The following is a 22,467-nucleotide window of genomic DNA, read 5'->3' as shown; positions in this document are numbered from 1 at the left end:
GAAACCTTAAGCCAACATTACAATGAGTCCCAAGGGCCTATTTATTATTAGAAAACATGATAAAACCCTAAACAACCAAAACCCTAACCTCGAGAGATGTAACACCAAGATTTTGTGGGTTGTGTTGGGGTTAGTTGGGAAACCAAGCTCCTGGGGTCGTAACTTGGTCATATTATCTCCATTTGGAGCGTATGATACCTTGTTGGAAAGGTCTCTCTGAGTACTACAGGTTTCACCATAGGCCCCTACCAACGGCTACAACCCTATCATGGACCCCAAAAAACACCATTTAGGGGGTCAAAACTACTCCGGGATTTAGGCCTCGAAAAAACTGCTAAAAATAATAAATGTTGAAATGAACAAGGAAACAAATGAAACTGACTTGGGAATTTAGGTGGAATAGGTGGGTGGCCGCCAATATCCACTTGGATCATTCCTCCCCCTTTAGGAAGCAATGGTCCCCATTACATGTAGAGCCTCCATGGGGTGAGGAAATTTATGTTGAACATGGTCCCTCGTGAACCACTTGCCCTGGTGAAGAGTTGGCCTACTTTGACAACTCAATATAGTTGTATCCTCTATTGGCGAGTTTTCTTGATCTGTGTGTCCATGATATGATCAGTTGTGGCTTGTTCCATGCAGTCTGGGTTGAGCTATGTTGGTGTGAGTTGTTCTGCAACGTCATATGTGTCCAACAATGGTGGAAAGTATGGCCGAAGGTGATCTACATTAAACACTAGGTGCAAACCAAGGAACGGTGGGATGTTGAGCTCGAAGGCACTATCACCAACGGCCTTGGTGATAGTGTATGGCCCATATCGGAGCGAGCAAAGCTTGTGGTGGGGTCCAGCAAGGCGCTCCTTCTGCAAATGTAGCCAAACTTTTTCGCCCACCTGGAACTTGTGCGACACTCGATGTTGATCATGGCGTTGCTTGTACCTAGCATTAGCTTTTTTGAATATATCATGGACCTGTTTGTAGATGTGTTGAATATGCTCAATGAAGTTGTTAGCCCTTTCAGCTTCAGAATGAATGTGAACCTAATCTACCTGAGTGGCTACAAATGTTATGGCCACATCAATGGGGCATAATGGTTGAAATCCCAACCCTACCTGAAAGGGTTTGTGGCATGTTGAGATGTGGAGAGATTTTTTGTAGCTGTTTTGGACATAGGGGAGACTTTCATCCCACGTGTGTGGATGCTTAGAGTTTTACATGCGTAGAATGTGTATGATCATCCTGTTGACAACCTCTGTTTGGCCATCAGTTTGGGGGTGGGAAGTCGTGGACTTAGTAAGTTTTGTATCCAACATTGAGTAAAGACCTGACCAAAATGAACTCAGGAGTCTGTTGTCCCAATCTGAGACAATGGACTGTGGGATCCCAAAGTGTACCCATACTCACTCAAAGAAGATCTTAGCAGTGGCCTCTGTTGTGATACTCTTCTTGCAGGCCGCCATGATGGTCATCTCAGAGAATTTGTCGACGACCACGAAAATGAAATCGTTGTCGTGCTTAGTAGAAGGAAGGCCCGACATGTAATCCATGGAGACAGATTCCCAAGTCCAACTAGGAGTAGGTAGAGGAGTATATAGGCCTTACTTCTTGATGGTTTTTTGGCAATGTCGCAAGCAGTGTAGGATTTAATGTACTTCCCAACATCCTGATGAAGTTTCAGCCAATAAAAATACTTCTACAATGCCGCCATTCTTTTCTCTACTTCGAAATGTCTAGCGACCCAACTGTAGTGCACCTCCCAAATCATCTTGGCACGCTCACTTGAAGGAACACATATGTGTCCCAGGTGGCATAACAGTGCATCCTGAAGGTGAAAAATTGGAACTTTCTTCCCTTCCAGGAGTGTCTGGTATATGTTGTTGAATTCTGGATCGCTCTTGTAAATATGCGGCCACCCCAATGTCTCATGCCCACAGGATTCGAGCACAGTGATCAACGCCATGACCGGTGGTCGGCTGAGGCAATCAACAATATTATTGGTGTTTTCCTTCTTATACTTAATGTTCAAATGGAACTGTTGCAAATAGGTGGACCATTTCTGATGACAATCATTCTGCAACTTCCCTTGTATCTGTATGAATTGTAGAGGACAATGGTCTGTGTGGATGACCATTTTCTTCCCCTAGATGTAATGCTTGCATTGACTGTAGGCCTACACAATGGAATACATTTATTTATCACAAGTGGGGTACTTTCGGACTGTGTCCGAAAGTGTCTCACTGTGGTAAGCCACTAGATGCACATGTTGAGTAAGAACTACACCAATAGCATAGTTAGAGGCATATGTCTCAATCTCAAATGGTTGTTGCAGGTGTAGTAATGTGAGCACTGGTGAAGAACAGAGGCGATTCCTCAACTCGAAGAACGCTTGTTGTTGGGTTTCCAACCAAAAAAACTTTCCTTTCATTCTGCCCTTGGTGACTTGACTTAAAGGCTAAGTGATATGAGAGAACCCTAACACGAACCTACGGTAGAAATTGGCAAGACCCAAAAAGTTGTGGAGCTCTATTAGAGTGGTTGGGGTTGGCCAATCCCGAATGATTTGTATGTGGGATGGGTCCACATGTACACCCTACTCATCAATGATGTACCCTGGATATTGAACCTGGGTCAGGGCAAAGGTGCATTTCTCCATGTTAGTACACAGTTTGTGTTGGCATAAGGTTTGAAGGACCGGTCGAATATGGTGGAGGTGATCTTCCCAATTTTGGCTGAAGATCAAGATGTCATCTAAATACACCACCATGAATACATTGGTGAAGGGTTTACAAGATGTCATCCATCAGTTTCATGAAGTTTGTAGGGGTGTTCGTCAATTCGAACAGCATGACCAACCATTTGAAAAGACCCTCCTTGGATTTGAAGGTCATCTTCCACACATCGGAGGGTTCGATAGGCACCTGGTGATAACTTGAATTAAATTCAATCTTGCTAAAATATTTGGCCCCCTTGAGTTGGTCCAGAAGGTCATCAATCCATGGGATTGGGTACCTATTCTAGACAGTGATCTTGTTCAATGCCCGATAGTCAATATAGAGCCTCGAGGTCTCATCCTTCTTCTGTACCAATACAATCGAGCTCCCACAAGGTGATGGAATTGGCATGATGTGCCCTTTCTGTAATAGTTGTTGAATCTACCTCTTGATCTCATCATTCTCCAAAACATAGCGTCGATAGATCGGTCCATTGGCTAGATGCACACCCGGGGTCAAATCAATGGATTGCTTGACCTGACAGTGCAGAGGTACCCCTGTGGGTGAGGCAAAAATATCCTTGTAATCCTCCACAACCTTTCCATCTACTGTTGTTGTGAAAAGGAGCCCTACCTGGAAGCCATGGTGACAACCTTCTTCTTTCCCTGAGGGAGAATCATAAGGAAAACAAATTTCTTGGTCTGAGAAATGATCTTACTGCATTGCTTTGTAGTGATCAAAGAGACGGCGGTAGGCGGGGCTACCTCCAGTATCATGTACAACTGATTAACCAAAATAATAATCACAGAGCGAGGTCTAGACTCATATACAACATGTCGCTTGTGACAAGTATGGTTGTCCTAACAATACATCACAAACTTCAAGAGGATAAACGTCACACATTACCTCACCTATGAAGGGCTTGATGTTGTAGGGAAGGCAGAACTGTAGGATGACACAAAGATCTTGTCCTTGGTGAAGCCACCCGATGGTGTACAGTTGTGGGTGTGCTATAATCTTTAGGCCTAGCCGCTTCACGAACTCTACTGAAACGAGGTTATTTTGGCTCCCCTTGTCGACAATGAACTACAGCAGAGAACCCTTCACCCACAATTATGAGTGGAAGAGGCATTCCCCCTTCTTTAGATCTTAAGTCTCAATTATATGGATCTTGATGGTGGCCACGGTGGCACTGGGCTCTGCATCAATGATCTGCTTCCCTTTGTCAGTTCCCTTATCGAGTTTCAATTCAGATTTGGAACCTACATCTGGTTCAGAAGCCTTCAACTCAGCCACCAGTGACTGCTTGACCCGACACTCACTTGTATTTTGAGTGGAGCTCTTATGGAACTCACACCATTTTCCAATGCCCTTCTTCATCTTCAGGGTGTTGTTCTTTTCTTGCAGCTTCAGTGGGATGTCCTAGGTAGTGTTGCCTTGTATTGGTCATTTGTTTTGTGGTTTGGGGACTCCTTTTCCTTGTTTTGGATTTGTAGATCCAAAGACTCGCTTCTTTTGTTTAAAATTCTGCTTAATCTTGACAGAGTACTGATACGTCGTTTCGAGTGAGGAAATGTCTAGGAACTCCATTTCATCCTAGATGTACTTGTGTATACAGTCGCGTACTTGAGCACCAAATGTCACTCAGTTTCCTCGATACCCAACTTCGTGTGAAGGGTAGGGAAATTATTTGTGAAGTCTGGCACATCTTGGTCCCTTCCCTGCCGTAGTGTGGTCCACTTTATGTATTTGTCTTCATAGCTCCCAACAGGGTAATATTGTTCCTTGATAGCGTCTCAGAAAGAATTCCAAGTGGGTGCGGCTGAAAACAGTGAGGGTTCACTCTCGTCCTTTTGTTCACAATAGGTTTCCCACCAATCCTTGACATGTGGGGCAGCTTTAAGAAGTGAAAAAAGTAATCTTTTCCCCATTGGAAAAGTCATGAACTAAAAAATATCCTTCCAATAGATTTAGTCATTTATCTACGGCATCTGCATCTATCAAGCCTTCGAATATAGAAATATAAAAGTTAACTTGTACCTTAAAAGGAGTGGTGCCTCCAAAGTGGTTGATGGATGAAGATGCATCATCTGTGGGTAGTCGTCGAAGGATTTGGGCAAAGTTATCTATCATCGTGTCCCTCTATTGATCAAGGCCTTCCTCGAGCAACATTTTGAAAGGATCTCCTGCCCCCTTGTCTTTCTTTCCTTCCGCCATGGGAGGTCATCGGGTTTTACGAGGTTGATCTTGAAATGGTTCAACCAGATCAAGCGCTAACTCCTTATACCCTGACCTCGTTGGGGACATGAAATGAAAAACAGATAAAGCTAAGACCAGTCTGATACTACTGATTCGAACTTAAATAGGAACACAACAACCTATAGATATAATCGTAAACACAGAGATGCAGCAGAGAAACACTTCATTTCATTAATAGGAAAAATTTTGAACTATGCTTACAAATAGAATGGAAATAAGATAGCTCGGGCGATGGTAGCTTATCTTTGAGAAAAGATGTGGCAGCTACATGCCTCTCAAATGTGTTTCAATGAGGCTCAAGGGCCAATTTATTATTTTAAAACATGATAAAACCCTAAACAACCAAAACCCTAACCCTAGAAGATGTAACACCAAGAATTTGTAGGCCTCATTGGGGTTAGTTGGGCTGCCAACTTCTTGGGGTTGTAATTTGGTCATATTATCTCTATTTGGCGCGTACGACACCCTATTGGAAAGGTCTCTGTAGGTACTACAGGTTTCACCACATGCCCCTTTCTATGGCTTTGTGCCTGTCGCAGACCCCAAAAAACATCGTTTAGGGGGTCAAAACCACTCCGAAAGATTAGGACCCGAAAAAACTGCTAAAAATAGTAAATGTTGAAATGAACAAGGAAATAGATGAAACTGTCTGAGGGTCTAGGTGGAATAGGCGGGTGGCCACTAATATCCACCTGGATCATAACAACATACCAAAGTTGGGAGGAACGTTTGTAACAACTATCCAATACTACGCTCTTCATGGGAATTTGAGCAAGTGTAACAACTAAATCTTTGATTAATCCCAAGAAAGGTACTTTCTTTGAATCAAATGTGTATAGATCATGATATGGCCTAGTAATTTGCAACTAAAGTTGGTCCATGATAACTTTAGGCATTAGATTTTGGGAAGCACCAAAATCTAACATACAGCTGTACAAAATGAAATCATGAACTTTAAACATAACATAGAAAGGTGGCACACTTTCATCAATCGTATATGAAGTAGGCCCAAAAACTACTGAAGGTTTCTCATTCTGAAAGCTAATCACATCTCCTTCAACATCTACACTTGAAGATTGTATCCATTTGGAGACTTCCTGTTTATAACCTGGATTCCTTGAAAGTTCAGATAAGGGAATTGGAATTTTTACCCTTTCTAATTCTCTTTCAATATTAAAAACCGTTGGAACATATTTTTTTGTAGAAGACCATTCTTGTAATTGATATTTAGGTTGGATAGATGATCCTTGAGCAGCTTTCTCTTGAGGGTCATCAAAGGTAACTTTTTTTACAGGCCTACCAGGACCTTCTCTAGGTCTTAGGTCATATTTCTTATTCAGTTCAACAATGAGAAACTCGGAAAAAACTTGGTATTTAGAAAATTGAGAGGACTCTTTATTTTGAAAAATACGTTGATCGTAACTAATAGTGAGATGATGGATCTTCAAAATAATTGATATCATTTGTGAAAACTGGGACATCTTCTTTAGGGTCTTGATCATCAATCATTAATGGAGGTTGAATTTGTTGGTCAATTTTGTCTTTGCAAAATTTGAGGCTTGAAAGGTCTTATCTATTTAACTGGAGGTCTATTGAAACCTGTTGGGATACTTTGGGTTGAGTTTCCATTATTGAAATTCGATTTGACAAATTTCTTAATAAAGAGGTTATTTCATCAATTTTTTGTTCTTCTTTATTCTTTGATGATGAAGTACTTTCTTCTCTAGTTTTCATTTTCCTTTCAGCTTTTTCTGCCTTTTCTTTCAATTTACTAGATATTGACATGTTAGCTTCTACCTCAATTGCATTGGTTTTCATATCTACTAAGATTTCATATTTTATCTCTCTAAGCATTACAAGAAAATCGTCATCAAATGCTTCTGAAAATATCACTTTAGGAGCAGTGACTGCGGGTTTACAACTTAGTGGCATCTTATTGTAAATCTTATTAAATCTTTTGATAAAGTATACAACCGAGTCACCAGGCTTTCTTCTCAACTATTCAAATTGTATTAAATAGTAAAGAAGATCATTTTTAATTCCCCATTGATTCTTGAAGATGTTGGTTAATTCAGTCCCTGAATTTATAGAATTTGCTTGTAATTGCCTGAACCATATTCTGACATTTCCTTCTAACGATTGAACAAATAGTCTTGTATAAACATCCTCATGTTCAATATTCATATTGTCTACAAAATCAAGAAAAGTGGCCAAATGATCTTCTGCAAATGGCCTTGTTTCTCCATTAAATCTAGGAAAATGTTTCAAATCCCTTCAGGAAAATCATGAAGTTGGGCTATTGGTGGAAGTACTAATGCTACATACCGAGCTACTATAATTGGCCTAAATCCATCCATTTGGTGTTGTAGTAAAATTGTTTGTTTAGGAGAGACAACTTTGCTTGAAGATGGTTGAGATGGGGGTTTAGGCTTCTTGAAAAACTGAGGATGAACAACTAATTTTTGAACTTCATGTATGATTTTATCTTGATCTTCAAAGGCTAGAGGATTTGTATAAATGTTGAGTTCCTCTTTAGGTTTGGAAAAAATAGAAGGATAAGTATGTATGACAGAGGAAATAAAATCAGTTGGTTTCAATTCAGGTAGTTGAAGTTCAGGATCTTCTTCAGTATCAGATGGTTCTAAATGGGAAGCAGGAAACTCAGAAGATTCAACTTTGATGAACAAGTAATTCATATTGAAGGTATACTCCTTTAGAAAGGAGTTCTAAAACTATAGGTGCTAAATATGATAATTCAACAGGGATTGGGATTGATTGAAAAGGCTTAGTTTGTGATACTACTTCAAGTGGAAGAGAGGCATAAATAGAAGTAGAAGCTTCTAATCTACATCTGATAGATGCAATTCTCACAAGTCTCTCTAGATCTGATAAAGGAGAGAAGATCTTTGGATATTAATGAGATCTGGTATGCCTGCGAGAAGCCAAATTTAATATGTGAAGTCGTCAAGTGAAATATTTTAGCCTACTAACCTCTTATTCACCATTAAGAGGTAAGTCTGACCATTGTCCCAGGGAAAACTCCTCAAACTTTGTTCCCTGACAACGACGCCAATCTAATGTTGTATCTTTATAGAGAGTTCTAGGTTGGGGAACTATGCCAAATCATCTAATTAAGGTTTTTTAATTGAGTTGGATAACCAATGTATTAAACCTTTAACACTTGTATAATCAGAATATTTCTAAGAAATTCAAAGGGTCGATTTTCATTCATAAAACAATAAAAAAAAATAATTGATTTTGAAAGTGGAAAATGAGAATATATTTAATAATCAAACATTCATATTGAATACTTAATTAATTAAATACAGTTGATGCGTGCAGAAAAATTCTACAGCCAAACATAATATATTCAAGAGATGACAGAAGGCAACAATTTAAAGATGTAGAGGAACTAATTTAAACAGACTGTTCAATTAGTTAATCTCCATAAAGATGATAACTTTGCAGCGGACTTTCAGGGAAGTTAATACTTAACTTAGCCTTACCCTAACTCTTATGTTACCTTGAATATATGATGAAAAACATAAATGAATAAACTAGAAAAAATCACATGAACACATAAGTTGTTATAAATGAAGTTAGAATCCTTTGATTATCTTCAGAAAATTTTCAGAATAGTACAATAGTGTCATTGGATCATCACAAGCTTTTAACCCTTCTTACTTTGAATTACAAAATACTTGTAGAGTGTAATTCAAAAATATCTAAATCTAACATAATTCTTTTACAAAATGCAATATTATCAAAACTGATTTGGATTTTTACAAGAATAGAGTTTTTGAACTCGTTTTGACTAATCAACACATTATTTGAGGGTTTTTTTTTATGATCGCAGCTTCAAACTGAATTTTATGCTTTATGCTCCAGTTATCTTGCTTTTCTACTCCTTCTTTCACTTCAACTGGTTGCTGAAATCTTGCATTATGCTCCCTTTTCTACTGCAACTTCTTCTGAGAAATTCACCTTTCCTATTCGATAAGCTCAAGGGATTTATCCCATTCCGCTTCACTTTAGCATGAAAACTTAATGACTTTTTTGTAAGTTTCATCCACTTCACTATATTTCTCAAATGTAGGTTTAGTTAGGAAGAGGTGGTGAATTTCATGTTCAATGAATAAATTATCTTGTAGACCTTCTAAGAAAGCTTTACCAATAATCATTCCTTTCACCTTAGAAAATTTGGAATTATCCTGTTCTATCTTATACAATATCTCCTGGTAACTTTCTTGTGAAATCAGGTGATTATTCTGATCTGTCAAGGAAGGAATACCTCTACTAAGTAAAATATAGATTTTTTTATGAAATTTTTTTATTTGAGCTTTCAGACTATGGCCCTTTTTCGCCAGCTGTAATATGAGATTTTTCTTTGTCAGAACTCTCGTGACTGCGAGGATTGTTTCATTTATATCCTCGATCCCTAACTCTTCCAACTCTTCTTTAGTTTTGGAATTTAGGAATTTTATAATTCTGGTGGCCTCTCCAGGCTTATGCTCCAATTATTCTTTGATCTGTGATATGGCTTCATTTTCTTTATTAACAAGTTGTTCTTATTCAAAAATAATTTCTATTGAAGTCCATAATTCTAAAAAATTTGAATTGATATCTACCCATATTTTCTTCCTCGCTTTTGTCAAGGTCAGAGCAATGGCTGACTCATTCATGTATTTCTCTAATTGTTTAGTTAATCTGAAGGTTTTATGTACTTCAGCAACGTATGCATTGTCGGCCTTTATTTTATTGTCTTGGGCCTTCTCTAATTGAGCTCTTCACTTTTCAGTCTCCATGTCCCTCAATGATAGGTCACCAATAGCTTTTGAAAATTGCTCTGTTGGGTTCTGACTAGTAGACTCTGTTTTTGTTGTTGTTGTAGATGTCCCTGATCCAATGTTGATTTTAAGTTCTATTTCCTTGATTGATTTCTCCATCTTTGTCTCCTTTTTCTAGATCTGCACATTCTCTTCAACAATCATATGAAGCATGTTTTCCTTTTCCTTTTCCAGTTGTCCCACTTCCTATGCTTGGGGGTGTTTAGTTGTTAGTAACTAAAGTTATTTCCCTAGTGCCTGAATGTTTGTATTTCTGCTTTTTATTATTTCTTCAGATGCTTTTACATATTTAGGATTCAATCCTAACTTTAAAACTATATCTTCTAACCCCTTAATCTTGGTATCTTTAGCTAGAGAAGACATCTTTTCTAGCTTCAGTTGGGAGTGAATGTTATTTAGGGATGCTTGTAGTTTGGATGCTTCCATGGAAGAACTTGTCAATGATGTATAGATCATTTCTCATACTTGTTTGTGGAGATCAATTTGATTTATAGGACATATTTCTTTAGTATCAAACAAAAATATAGAGTTTTTATAATCATAAGAACTTCTAGGGACAGGGACATTTGGTTCCAAAAATGCTAGCTAGAATTATCCTTTTTCACTATCTAAAGCAGATAGTAACCTGGTCTGAGTTGTGGAAGATTGCTTCCAAAACTCTGCATATGTTGAAGTCTTCAATGCCTCATTTTTCTTTTTCATCTCTATAAATTTTGTGAAAATACTCTATTATCCTGAAGAAGAAGAAGAAGAAGAAGAATTTATGATGGCTTCTTATGTTTGTTGTAACAAAAATACAGGCTCTCTTGAAAGTGTGATTGTGGTAGGCTCTTCATAAGTTTGGACTTCTGATGACTCTTCTTCAACTTTGATGGAATTTCTTACCTTAAATACTTTGAATTCCACTTTCTGGAACTCTGGACCTGCCGGGGATATGTTTTCTCTTGGCTTTTTCAATTATTTTTCCTTTACTCTAGAAGTTTCTAATGTTGTTTGACTTGAAACTTGTTCTTCAACCTCCTACAATATGTTCTCCTCCCATTAGTCTAAGTTAGCATATTGTTCAATTTCAGGCTTTACAATATGCACATATGGTGTAGACTTATGTTCAACTCTCATCGATGATATTACCCCCAATGGATCATATCACCAGCTAAAACTTAATTTAAATTTCATTTGCTTTAACAAATCATTAACTTCCTTTTCTATAGCTCTAGTATTGACTATGAATGGGCCAACTTGTGCCTTCAGTTTAAAATGATATTTTTGCTTCCTAGAAACAAAATTAGTATCATCCATATTCATCATCTGTCTGATATATTCTAATGCAAAAATCCTCATGGGGAGGAAAATTGGTAATTTGTAAGGTGGCAGCTCACAACCATAGATTCTAATCTATGAAAAAAATTGTATAGACACCACCCTCCAACTTTAGACTGCTCACTTTTGAATTAATCACCTTGGAATATTTAAATAAATTATTATTTATTTAATATTCATTATTTATTCCATATTTTCCTTTTGAGATGATTTTTTTTTTTTTTACAAGAACGGGTATGGGATTATATTAAACTTTGGCCAAAATGCCTTTCACCGGTTACATTTGGTCGGGCATAGCCCTTAAACTTTCTTCCACTAGCTGATCAAAGGTCCCAAATCCTGGGTACCCGCAAGATTTATTCAAGACTATCGAGTCTATCTCTGTTATTTTCCCTATCTTAAATAGACAAACAAACTGATTCAGCAAAATGCAGAAAAACATGACAATCGTTATGGAATGGAATCCCAGCTCTCAATTTCGTCTGCCAAGAGACAGCCAGCGGAAAGAGGAACTGCCCTGTTGGCTTCCATATCAGCATCTTTATTGTTTTCTCTCAAAACATGGAGGAAAGTTGTAGTCCGGAAAGATTTCATCAAGGTTCTGATTCTTGAAATGATTCTTGCCAGTCTAATGTCTACAAGAGAGGAATCCTCTACTAAGACTTTGATAATGGCTTGAGAATCTCCTATAATGCTGACTTCTGAGAGACCAATAGCCTTTGCTTGCTTAAGACCTTGCAGAAGTGCCAAGGCTTCAGCTTGCATGCTGGTTGACTGCCCTAATCCCCAAGCGAACTTTGCCACTGTTATGCCCTCTTTATTTTTTATAATTCCTCCTGCCCCAGCCAATCCAGGATTGCCTTTCGCTGCTCCGTCGAAGAACAAAGAAAATCTGGATTGCCTGAGAAGCAAATCCGACAGTTCATTCTCCTTCCCCCTGAATTGCCATTCTTTTATGGCCTTGTGGTGCCTAATTTCGCCTGAGAAATGGAGGCCCATCGAGGCACCCCAATCTAAGTCATGCTGGCTCAGATTCAGATCCGGCAGATAATCCCCAAGACTTTCTTTCCAAAGGCATTTTGTTTTGATGATGATGACCTGTGAGTTGAGACTTTCATCCCTGAAAACTCTTCTGTTACGCTCGAGCCAGATCTGCCAGCAAGCGAATTTCGGCAAGGAGAGCCATGCTGCTATGAATCTTTCATTTTTTGGGAGAGTTTCAGGGTAGTAATTCCGCCAATTTGCAAAGAGGTCTGATATAGACATGGGCAAAGTGAATTCAGATTTCCAGAAACTCAGAAGTCCTTGCCAGATTTCTCTTGAAAATTTACAGTCCAGCATGATATGCTGAGCGTTCTCCTCACTGTCACAGCATAAATGGCAACGGGAGGGGCCATGAAAGCCTTTCTTCTGCAATCTGTCAGCTGTTAAAATCCCTCTGTGGCATAACAGCCAGCAAAAAGAATCGACCTTGGGCATGGATTTAAAGTTCCAGATCCCGTTCCATACAGCTGGGTTAGGGGGGACATAAGGACGATCCTGCAGACTCTTGTAGCCTTGCGCCACCATGTACAGCCCTGGGGTGGCTCCCCATCCTTGGGCGTCCTTCTTACCCACGCGCAGAGGCGCCATCCCGTTTAGCAAGGCAAGGAGCAGATCGCAAGCTTGAGACAGCTCAGGAGGGACGGGTGGGAGTCTCCAGCGCAACCATGTTCTGCCTTCCCACTGCGATATGTCCCAAAGTGTGTTGCAGCCTGCGTTGTCCAACCACAAACGCAACGATTGTAGAGAACTGTGAGACGATAAGGGTGGATGCATCATAATGCTATCTTCCCATATCTTACATTCTTTACCGTTTCCTGGAATCCAATATGCTCTGTCTCTGATTAAAGGGACTGCTTTTTGGCAAAGTTTGATCAGCTGTGAGCCTGTGGTGGGTAGAGGGGCGTCCAAACATCTCTTTCTCTTTCCCCTGAAGTATTTCCTCCAAAGAGCTCTTTGCGCCCAGCCTGGATGTGATCCAATGACTCTCCAGAAGATCTTGGCTCCCATGGCTATGTTTTGGAGGCTGAGATCCTTGAAGTTAAGGCCTCCTTCGCTCTGAGGCTTGCAAATTTTCTCCCAACTTACCAAAGGGATTTTCCTATCATTATGATTGCCCCCTTTCCAGAAGAACTTGCGAATGTAGGCTTCCATTTTTTTATGATGCCTGAAGGGGCTAGAATTACAGAGAATTGAAAAATGGGGAGGCTACAGAGAACGGATTTGATGAGGACAGTTTTGCCAGCGAGATTTAGCCATGAAAACCCCCAAGCTTGGATTTTGGCCTTAAATTTGTCCAACAGAGGGACCCAATCTCTGCTGTAAGCCAATTTACGGAAGATGGGGAGGCCCAAATATGTAAAGGAGGACCAGTTGAGGGAAGCAGTAAAGCCCAGAATTCTTGAAATGATTGAAAGGGTGGAAGTCGAAATATTCCAACAAAAGATTTTACACTTACCATTGTTTAAGCTGTTGCCTGTAGCTTCACTGTAGTCGTCCAGGACCTCCTTGAAACTTGAAGCAGATCTGGCGGAGGCAGCCCCTAACAAGAGGGTATCATCCGCGAACAGGGTGTGATTAACATTTTTAACACCTCTTGCTATATTGAGCCCCAGGATCTCTTGGTCAACCAGTTTCTGATCCAGGTAGAAACTCAGGATAGAAACATGAGGAATGAAGAGGAGTAGAAAGAGGGGGAAACCCTGCCTAAGCCCTCTTGAGGCTTTAAAAAAACTAGCTGCTCTCCCATTCACAAGAGGGGCGATCTAAGGATTAGCAATACAAGCACGGGTCCATTTTAAAAAACCCATTCCAAAGCCAAAATTTTTCAGGACCTCCCAAAGAAAGCTAAGTCTGACCCGATCAAAAGCATTAGCTAAATCTAATTTAATTACCATACCTTTCTCTTTGCGAAGCTGGCTCGAATGAATCGCCTCTTGAACCAAGATGAAGTTGTCAGCAAGCTGTCTCCCTTGAAAAAATCTGCCTTGGTTCTCCGGGATGATGGCTGGAAGTATGCCTTTTAGTCTGTTGGCAATGACCTTTGTGATTAGTTTGTATCCAATATTACAAAGAGAGATGGGGCGGAACCGATTGAATTCTTTAGCACCCTTTTCCTTGGGGATGAGGGCAAGGAAGGTTGAATTGGTTCTGCCCCCAATTTTCTGGCAAGTTTGGGATTTCAAAATCATTTTTTATAGGTCTTTCTCAACAATCTGCCAGCAGGTTTGAAGGAATCTTGCAGTGAAGCCATCCGGGCTCGGGGCTTTGTCAAGCTCCATGTCGGAGAGAGCATCTTTTATTTCTTATATAGAGATCTTCACCTCGAGCTGTTGATTCATTGAAGGAGAGATCCTAGGAGGAACCACCTCCAAGAATTTAGAGTTTGGGTCCGTCACTCCCTCTTCTCTATACAGATTTTGAAAATGATTGAAAGCTGCTCTCTTTATGCTATCAAAGTCTTTGTGAGTTGAGTTGCCATCTTTGATTTCTGCAATAGAATTGAAGCTCTTTCTGGCTTGAGCTTGTTTGTGGAAGAAGGCAGAATTTTTGTCTCCTGCTTTAAGCCATAAACTCCTAGACTTCTGTCTCCAATGCTCTTCCTCCGAAAGGCAGGCTTTATGGAAGATTTGCTGGAGCTCAGCTTCCTTGTCTAGAACTTCTTTAGTGATTTCTGCATCTTCACTTTGAGCATGGTGGTGGGCGAGGTTGTCTTGGGCCTGCTTTCTCTCTTTTGCAGGGGAGGGAAGGGATTTGGCCCAAGTTTTAAGGACCGCTTTCAATCTTCTAAGTTTTTCTTCCCAAATGAAGAAAGGGGAACCTTTCACTGGCAAAATCCAACAGTCTTGAACCAGCTTCAGGAACTCTGGTTCCTTAACCCAAAGAGGGTTGAATATGAAGGGGATGGGTCCAAGATCTTTGTGGCCCAACATCTCAAGCAAAATGGGCTTATGATCAGAAGTGCTACATGGGAGGATATGCAATCTGGATTCTAAGCCTAGCAGAAGAAAGGAACTCTGCAACAAGCATCTATCAAGTCTAGCAGCAATATGACCAGGACGTATTCTTTTGTTAGACCAAGTGTACTTACCATTTTCTGGAGGGATTTCGAGCAGATCCCAGTCCTGCATGACGTCTTCCACCCATTCCCTTGCAGATTCCCTTATGATTGTTCCTCCTCGCTTTTCTTCCATGCGCATGGTAAGGTTTAAATCCCCTGCCACAATGATGTTTCCAGATTTTCTGACTCCGACAGTTGCCTCATGGAGTCCCAGCACTCCCTTTTCTCCCCTATATTTGTTGGAACATAGACATTGAAAAGGCTGACTGCCTCCCTCGAGTCCAAAGGCTGGAGCTTCAAAAAAATCCAATGGGTGTTGTGCAACTCGGTGACTAGCCTATATTTGAGAGGATTCCAGAGGGAGCCCAGACCCCCAGAGGCTCTCCGTGCTAAAACTGCATGTCCGCTGCTTCCTTTCCAAAAAAATTTACTGATTTGGAGAAACTCCTTATCCTCCATTTTGGTCTCCTGAATCAGAAGAATGTCTGGGGCTTCTCTTCTTATAAGGCTTCTCGTTGCTTCTTCTTTCACTTTGCTCCCCATTCCTCTGCAATTCCAGGAGACGATCTTCATCATTTATTTTTATGATGATGGGCTCCCTTGGAACCCTGCACTTGGTTTTTGGTCGTCTTCGGATTTTTTCCAAGGAGTTTCTCCAGAGTGGGCTGACTACCCTGAAGCTTGTCTTTGTAAGTTTCCTGATCTCTCTTTTCTCTAGCAGATTTACGGCCTCTTGCAGATCTTCTGACCGATGTCTGCATGTCTCCTATTTCTCCATCCTCCTCAGACTCCTCCGAGTCATGTTCCTCCTCGGATGCTTCTGTTTGCTTTTCCTTGTTTCTTGCCGTGGCGCTTTCTTCAGGTCTTGCATCTGCTGAAGTCGTTTTTTCTGGTGGATTATCTTGCTTATCTTCTTCCTGGGGAGTCTCTTCAGCGGAGCTTAAGACCACATACCTGTTTTCTTGACTTTTTGGCGGGGGAGCATTCTGGGTGGAGGCAGGATGGGGGCCATGTACCCCAGATTTCTTTTGGGATGCCTTTGACCTCTTGACCTGGTTCCAGCCCTCTTCCTTACCTTTCTCTGCTTCCCCTTTGTTCGGGCACCCTCTTGCAAAGTGGCCATAGATATGACATTTTCGACATTTGAAAGGAAGTTGCTCATAGTCCAGCACTTGCACGTGCGTCCAACTACCGACCTTTAATTTGATGGCCTCCGGAAGCCCCACCTCTAAGTCTACCTCGACACAGATTCGGGCGCAATCATACTGGTCATTGTTGTTTGCTCTATTAATGAATTTTCCCAGAGTATTCCCTATGTGCTTGAGGGACTCCCAGTTCCAACAATGCACTGGAAGATTAGGGAGCCGAACCCAGACAGGGACCGCCGTTGGGACATCCATGGTTGGATCGAAGTCAGGGGTCCATTTGTTGAGATAGAGACCCTGAGGTCCCATGAAATATGGCCCATTCCTGAAGATCAGGTCTTTGTCCTCCTTTGTGTTGAACTCAAACAGGAAGAAGCCTCTACCCAGAAAATAAGAGGTGACATTGTTTTCGATCAGCGAAACCCAGTTCTTGATGACCCAGTTTTCCGTCGATTTTGGCGAGGGCCAAAGGCCCGTGAATTGACCCACCAGGGCTCGATCTGCCAGGGACAAAGCAACCTGGATCGGACCCTCAGGAGGAAGGTTTACCTCCGGAACATCGTCGAGCCTTTTGACGAATTTAGAGACTTCGAGCTTCTTCTTTTTGGGCAGCGAAGCAAGGAGAGAGGAGAAGGTTGCTTCAGCTTCCGGGGGTGAAGCTTGCGAGGGACCGATAGGCGAGCCTTGGGCCTCCATGGCAAAGCACAAATCAGCAAAACCGATCTGCACCAAGCAAGAACAGGAAGCGAGGCATCTCAAGCTCGGAGAGAAGGAGATCCGATCAGACCCTGCAGGACGAGGGCGATCCAAGCAGATCTGACAGGTGCAGGGGGCACAACGAGGTCTAGGCGAGGAGCAGGAGGGAGGCCTGGCAGATCCAAGCAACCCCGCAGTCAGGAGGACCAGGATCGGGGGCGGAGAGGCCGAGAGGGCAGCGCCCAGACTCAGACTGCGCAGATCGCAGCGAGGGCAGCAGCGCTCATGTTGTAATGTAATATTTATATTATTATTATTATTATTATTTTTAATTTTTTTTTAGATGATTGTTAAATCATTATTTAATAATTATTTCAAACTCGTATTTTCCTTAATTCTCACATAGTGAGTAATAAATCATTTTATTTGTTAATTACTTCAAATACTTTCTACACAAAGATATTTGACCACTTTGAATATCCTTTCCCTCTCAAAAATATAATCAAATATTCACAATGGCTAGATTTTGATTTAGTCAATAATATTTTATTATTTTCTAATTCCTAATTTAGCTCAATATTTTGTTATAAATAGAAGGTTTTCTCTCTATTCTTCACCGTGACCATTTTCAATGTCAACATTATCATCTCATAACATTTGAATTCCCACTTCAGTTCAAGAAAAATTTTGTTTTTCTACTCATTACAAATTGAGAGAGAGAAGCATTTTGTTGAAGCACAAGGACAACAAAGGACCCATCCCACGGAGGGGGAATTGCAGACCCATTCTATGATTTCTCCTCACCAAGTGTATTCATTAATACTATTATCATCTATTCAAGTCCTCTATTGGGTTATTATACTTTGATTTTATGTTGTTATATATTTCTATTTGCATAATCTATTTTTCTCTGGGGTTTTTCTTATGTTTTTGTTGCATATCTAAATCATAGAAGCAACCATCTTTGTTGTTAGGGTTATAAGTCACCTATAACTTAAGTGAAACATTTTTGGTACACTTGCTAAGAATTTGCATACTAACAAATGGCGACTCCACTGTTGTAGTAATTCAGAACCTTGGTAGTTGTTTTTTTAGCTATTTTCAGTGTTTTTCTAGAATTTTTATTCGTCTCGATTTATGTTTTTAGATTTTTTCTATTTTCTGGAAAATTCTATATTTATGTTGGGGTTTCGCATATTCCCGCAATTCATAGATACCAGTCGAGCAGGAAACGACACAATCTGGATCAAATCTCCTAAGAAGAAGAATCAGGAACAAAACACACTTTTTTGTCTCTTTTATGTGCCCCCAGCACATTTTTTAGCCCAAAAAATGTGCTCATACTCACTTTCCAGGTCATTTTTTGCGTTAGAATTTTCAGAAATTTTTCCAATTTTTCCAATTTTCACCGAGACTGTTGTGTGTGTACCAGGAAGGGTTTTGTTCTTTCCTGAGTCACCTCTAGGTCTACATCCGCTTAGTGTTTTTCTCATTGAGGAAGGAAAATCCCCCCTTAGGTTTAGAGTAGACCTCCATCATTTACGAAGAGAATTTTTGAGTTAAAAAGTATATTGTGCCACATTTTCAGCTCTTGTTTTTTAGTGTTTTTTTCCACTATTTTGAGACATTTTAGACAAGTTTTTAAAAGACATTATTCCCTTTAGAATCTTGTGATGTCTTCCCTCCTTAGGATCCCCTTGTGTATCGTTATTTTTCCAGCTCATTACCTTTCTTTTTCAAGCATTTTCAACTATATTTTTTGCTAGTTTTTTGCACCACTTTTAGCATATTTTTGCTTTTAGATCCCAAACCCTTAGACAATAGATACTTTTGCCATTTTTTTGTGTCTTTGATTTGCTTGTTTGTCATCATTTTTACTACTTGATTGCCTTCTTGGGTGGGGGGTTTGTGTGCTTTAGTTTGTTGTTCATTTTACTCTTAATTTTCAATATTATTTACAGTTTATGCAATTTATTTTCAGCAACATTGGCATCATAAAAACATGCTCAGTTAACTCATCCACTTGACACATTATTCACATATGTATACCCTAAGCGAATGTGAGCATGGTTATCACTACCAAGCCAAGACTTCAAACAATCCACATTAATAACTTAACTCGCATAGATTAAGCCCACTTGGGCACCAAGGCCAAAACAATCTTTGTACTTAGGTTTAGGATCAATGGGATAGGCTTCCAATAACACCCATTAATCGCTTACATGGAGACATATAAATTTTACATTTATGGGAGCTTAAAATCCTTCACCATCCCACGATCAAAACCTCAGCGCATCAGAAACCTGATTCAAAGGGAGTTAGGCTAGATCACAGTGTAAGAAGTTATCCTTAAGGCTACCAAACTTGTATTAAGGAATTTCATGTCATTGTTGATCACTAGGAAGCTCAAGACTCAACCGCTCCCATGGGATGAAGGTAACCTTAGTGGCCAATCTTAGGAAAACACCCTATAGGATTGGTTGTGGGCAAGCAATTGGTCCTATACCCCACCTTTCTCTAGACAACTATTCTTTTAGGGATAATATTTCGTCAAGTAAGAAGTCTCTTGGAAGTCCATATAAAATAATAGAATTAGGAATTGTTTGAGGATCTAGATCACCTTTAGACTAGAGATCATTTTTTTTTACACTTGCACTACTGCACTAGTGCTTTCTTATTATTTGCTACTCTTTTCTAATATCATCCACTTTGGCCTCTTGAGTCATATTGGTCTTGACACAATTGCACCCCCTAAATGTTTGTCATAGAGACTTTGTCGCCTTCGCTCCTAGTTTCCTTTAGCACATTCTCTCACTACTTCTCATTGAGTTAGAATCCATCCTCCAAGTCCTCCTTTGAGTCCACGTACAGATTCTAGTTCATCCTCTGATTCCACATCTTCCCAACCCCGCACCGCCACCATGTCAGACACCAATGTGGGTGGTGGAAACTGAGGTGGTAACCAAGTTCCTAACTAAGGTAACCCCACAGGCGAAAACTCTTCAGCTATGGCCACCAATCCACACTTGCTTCCCTATATGGTTTGTTTGAACCTCCTTGATTTAAGCCAACTCATCAACAATCCTCTTCTTCATAGCTAGAATTGGCCTTCCATGCAAACCAAACTTCCCTCAAACATTCCCAAGTTTGAAGGTAATCCTAGAGAAGACCCTGCCAATCATGTTTGCTCTTTCCACATATGGTGTTCATCAAATTCCATTATTGAGGACTCCATTCATTTTCATCTCTTCCAACGCACCCTAACTGGATTTGTTGCCAAATGGTATGTGGATCACCTGCATGACTCTGATTCCACATTTGCAACTCTCGCCAACACATTTCTTTAATATTTCTAACTACCTCTTCGATATGACACTAGTACCGAACTATTGACCTCTTTTCTTCAAACTTCAACCACCTACCTTTCTGACCATGTACAAGAATGGCGCAGAAGGAGGAGCATTTGTAAAGCCCCTGAGTTTGAAGACCATGTATATATGGATTGGTTTTTGAGAACCCTTTTGGCCCCTATAGGTAAAGATGTCGCCTCTCAATTCCCTCAAACTTAGGAACAAGCTCTCAAGATAGCAATGAAATATGATCTGATATATGCACAATCAGGTTATGTTTATACTATCTTCCCCAATCTACCTTAGCCTAGTGTTGCTTTCGCACCTAGGGTATCTCACAATGTTGACGATATGATTGGATCTCTTTCCCACCCTCAACCATCATCGTATCCTCAATCTCCTATGAATTATGGTCAACCCCGGGGGGGACCAGTTCCGCTTACACATATCCCCTCCTGATCCTTCACATATCAACTCTTACTAAGGTACAAGCACATCATATGCATTTACACATTTGCATCAGTCGATGACAGGGCCAATTGTTGCTCAACTTGGTTATCAAAATGTTGTTGTAAACCCTTATTATCCTTATGCACAACCTAGCGCTCCAGCCCCACCGACACCATCACCTCAACCTTCCATGCCTTCACTGCCTCTTCCACAACAACAAGCACCTCCACAAAATCAAGTGTATGCCCAGTAGAGTACTACCAATCCCCCTAACCCAAGGATAAGGAATAAGGGGAAGGGTAACCAGAACCAACAACCTCAAGGTAATCAAGGTACACAACCTAATTCCCCTAAGGGTGACAAGCCTAATCCCGCAAACCAACAACAGGGTAAACAACCCAAAGCAGAATAAGGCTCTTAGAACCAATAAACCTTGTGCTTGTTGCATATTTTTTTGCCGTTATACTCATGAATGTCCCCTTTTACTTCAGATGCACTAGGCATGGGAAGCTCAAGAAGTTACCTCTAGAGGACCCAACTTAGGGCTCCACCTCCTGCTTCCTCTTCCTCGCAGTCAGTTGTGATTACCAATCCATTCCCTCATCATGGATATGTGGCTACCCAACCTGCCCAAAATCCTCCACCTCCTCAACCTTTAAAACTTGGGAATGGGAATTACCAAATTCTCATGATGGATTTTGAAGAAATCAACCTCCAGACTCAATCATGCCAATTTGACAATCCTACTTAGAATTCAACATCTCATTATTAACCCAAAAATTCCACTTAGCCCCTGTCTTCACCAGATGGCACCTCATATATCCCTCAGCCTAAGGTATAGGTTCACTCCAAGATCACCAAAGGTCCATTATGTCGAAACGTTGCTTCTTCTAAAGTTGACCATACATATAGTATAATAGATGACTTGGCACAATCTCTTGTTTCATGTCAATGTTGGGAGTCCTCCACACATGCCCATCCCATTGGAAGGCTCTACTATCTGATATAGGTGTTGTGGATCTCTCTGACGATCGTTTGATTATCTTTGATGTTGAAAAAGTGGACATCCTCCTCGTCCTTCTTTTGTTTCTTTTCATATATCAGTCTCAATAAAAAACAGCATTGTTCAACGATGTGTAACTAATGAAGGCACCTCCACCTGTGTGATGACCGTTAGTGTCTGGAAGCGACTTGGTTCCCCTGACCTATCACCACCCACCATCACCCTTCATGCATGGGATGGCACCCATCACATCCTCTTGGTCTCTATCAAAATTTCCTTGTCACATTCATTGGCAAGATGTTCATGATCAATATCGAAGTCATCAATTCCCCTTTAGATTATAACTTATTGTTGGGTCGTAGTTACACCTATGTCATGTGAGTTGTTGTATCTTTTGTGTTTTGTAAGATGTGCTTCCCCATAATGGAAAGATTGTTACTTTTTATTAACTTACTTACTATAACCCTCAATCGCAGACATCTCCTCATAATACCATCGTCACCGTTACCACTATTTCCCCTGGAGTCTATAAATATTCCATGTTGCTTGGAGCTTATTATGGCCTACCACCTACTCCTTCGGAG

The 22,467-nt window shown here is 40.5% G+C and overlaps 1 protein-coding gene across 1 annotated transcript; it reads right to left on the bottom strand.

The window, feature by feature from the left end:
• Positions 1-14,484: 14,484 nt before the first annotated feature.
• Positions 14,485-15,378, bottom strand: LOC149161923 (uncharacterized). Its single transcript, XM_089435045.1, has one exon. The coding sequence runs from the start codon at positions 15,376-15,378 to the stop codon at positions 14,485-14,487; it is 894 nt and encodes a 297-aa protein (XP_089291171.1).
• Between the last annotated feature and the right edge of the window lie 7,089 nt (positions 15,379-22,467).

The sequence above is a fragment of the Pinus tabuliformis genome, chromosome 5_2 (genome assembly GCF_031772625.1).
Source record: "Pinus tabuliformis cultivar Carrire ecotype Pingquan chromosome 5_2, CPIR1, whole genome shotgun sequence".
Lineage (NCBI taxonomy): Eukaryota > Viridiplantae > Streptophyta > Pinopsida > Pinales > Pinaceae > Pinus > Pinus tabuliformis.
Note: the sequence above shows the minus strand (reverse complement) of the source record. Positions and strands in the feature narration are given on the sequence as shown.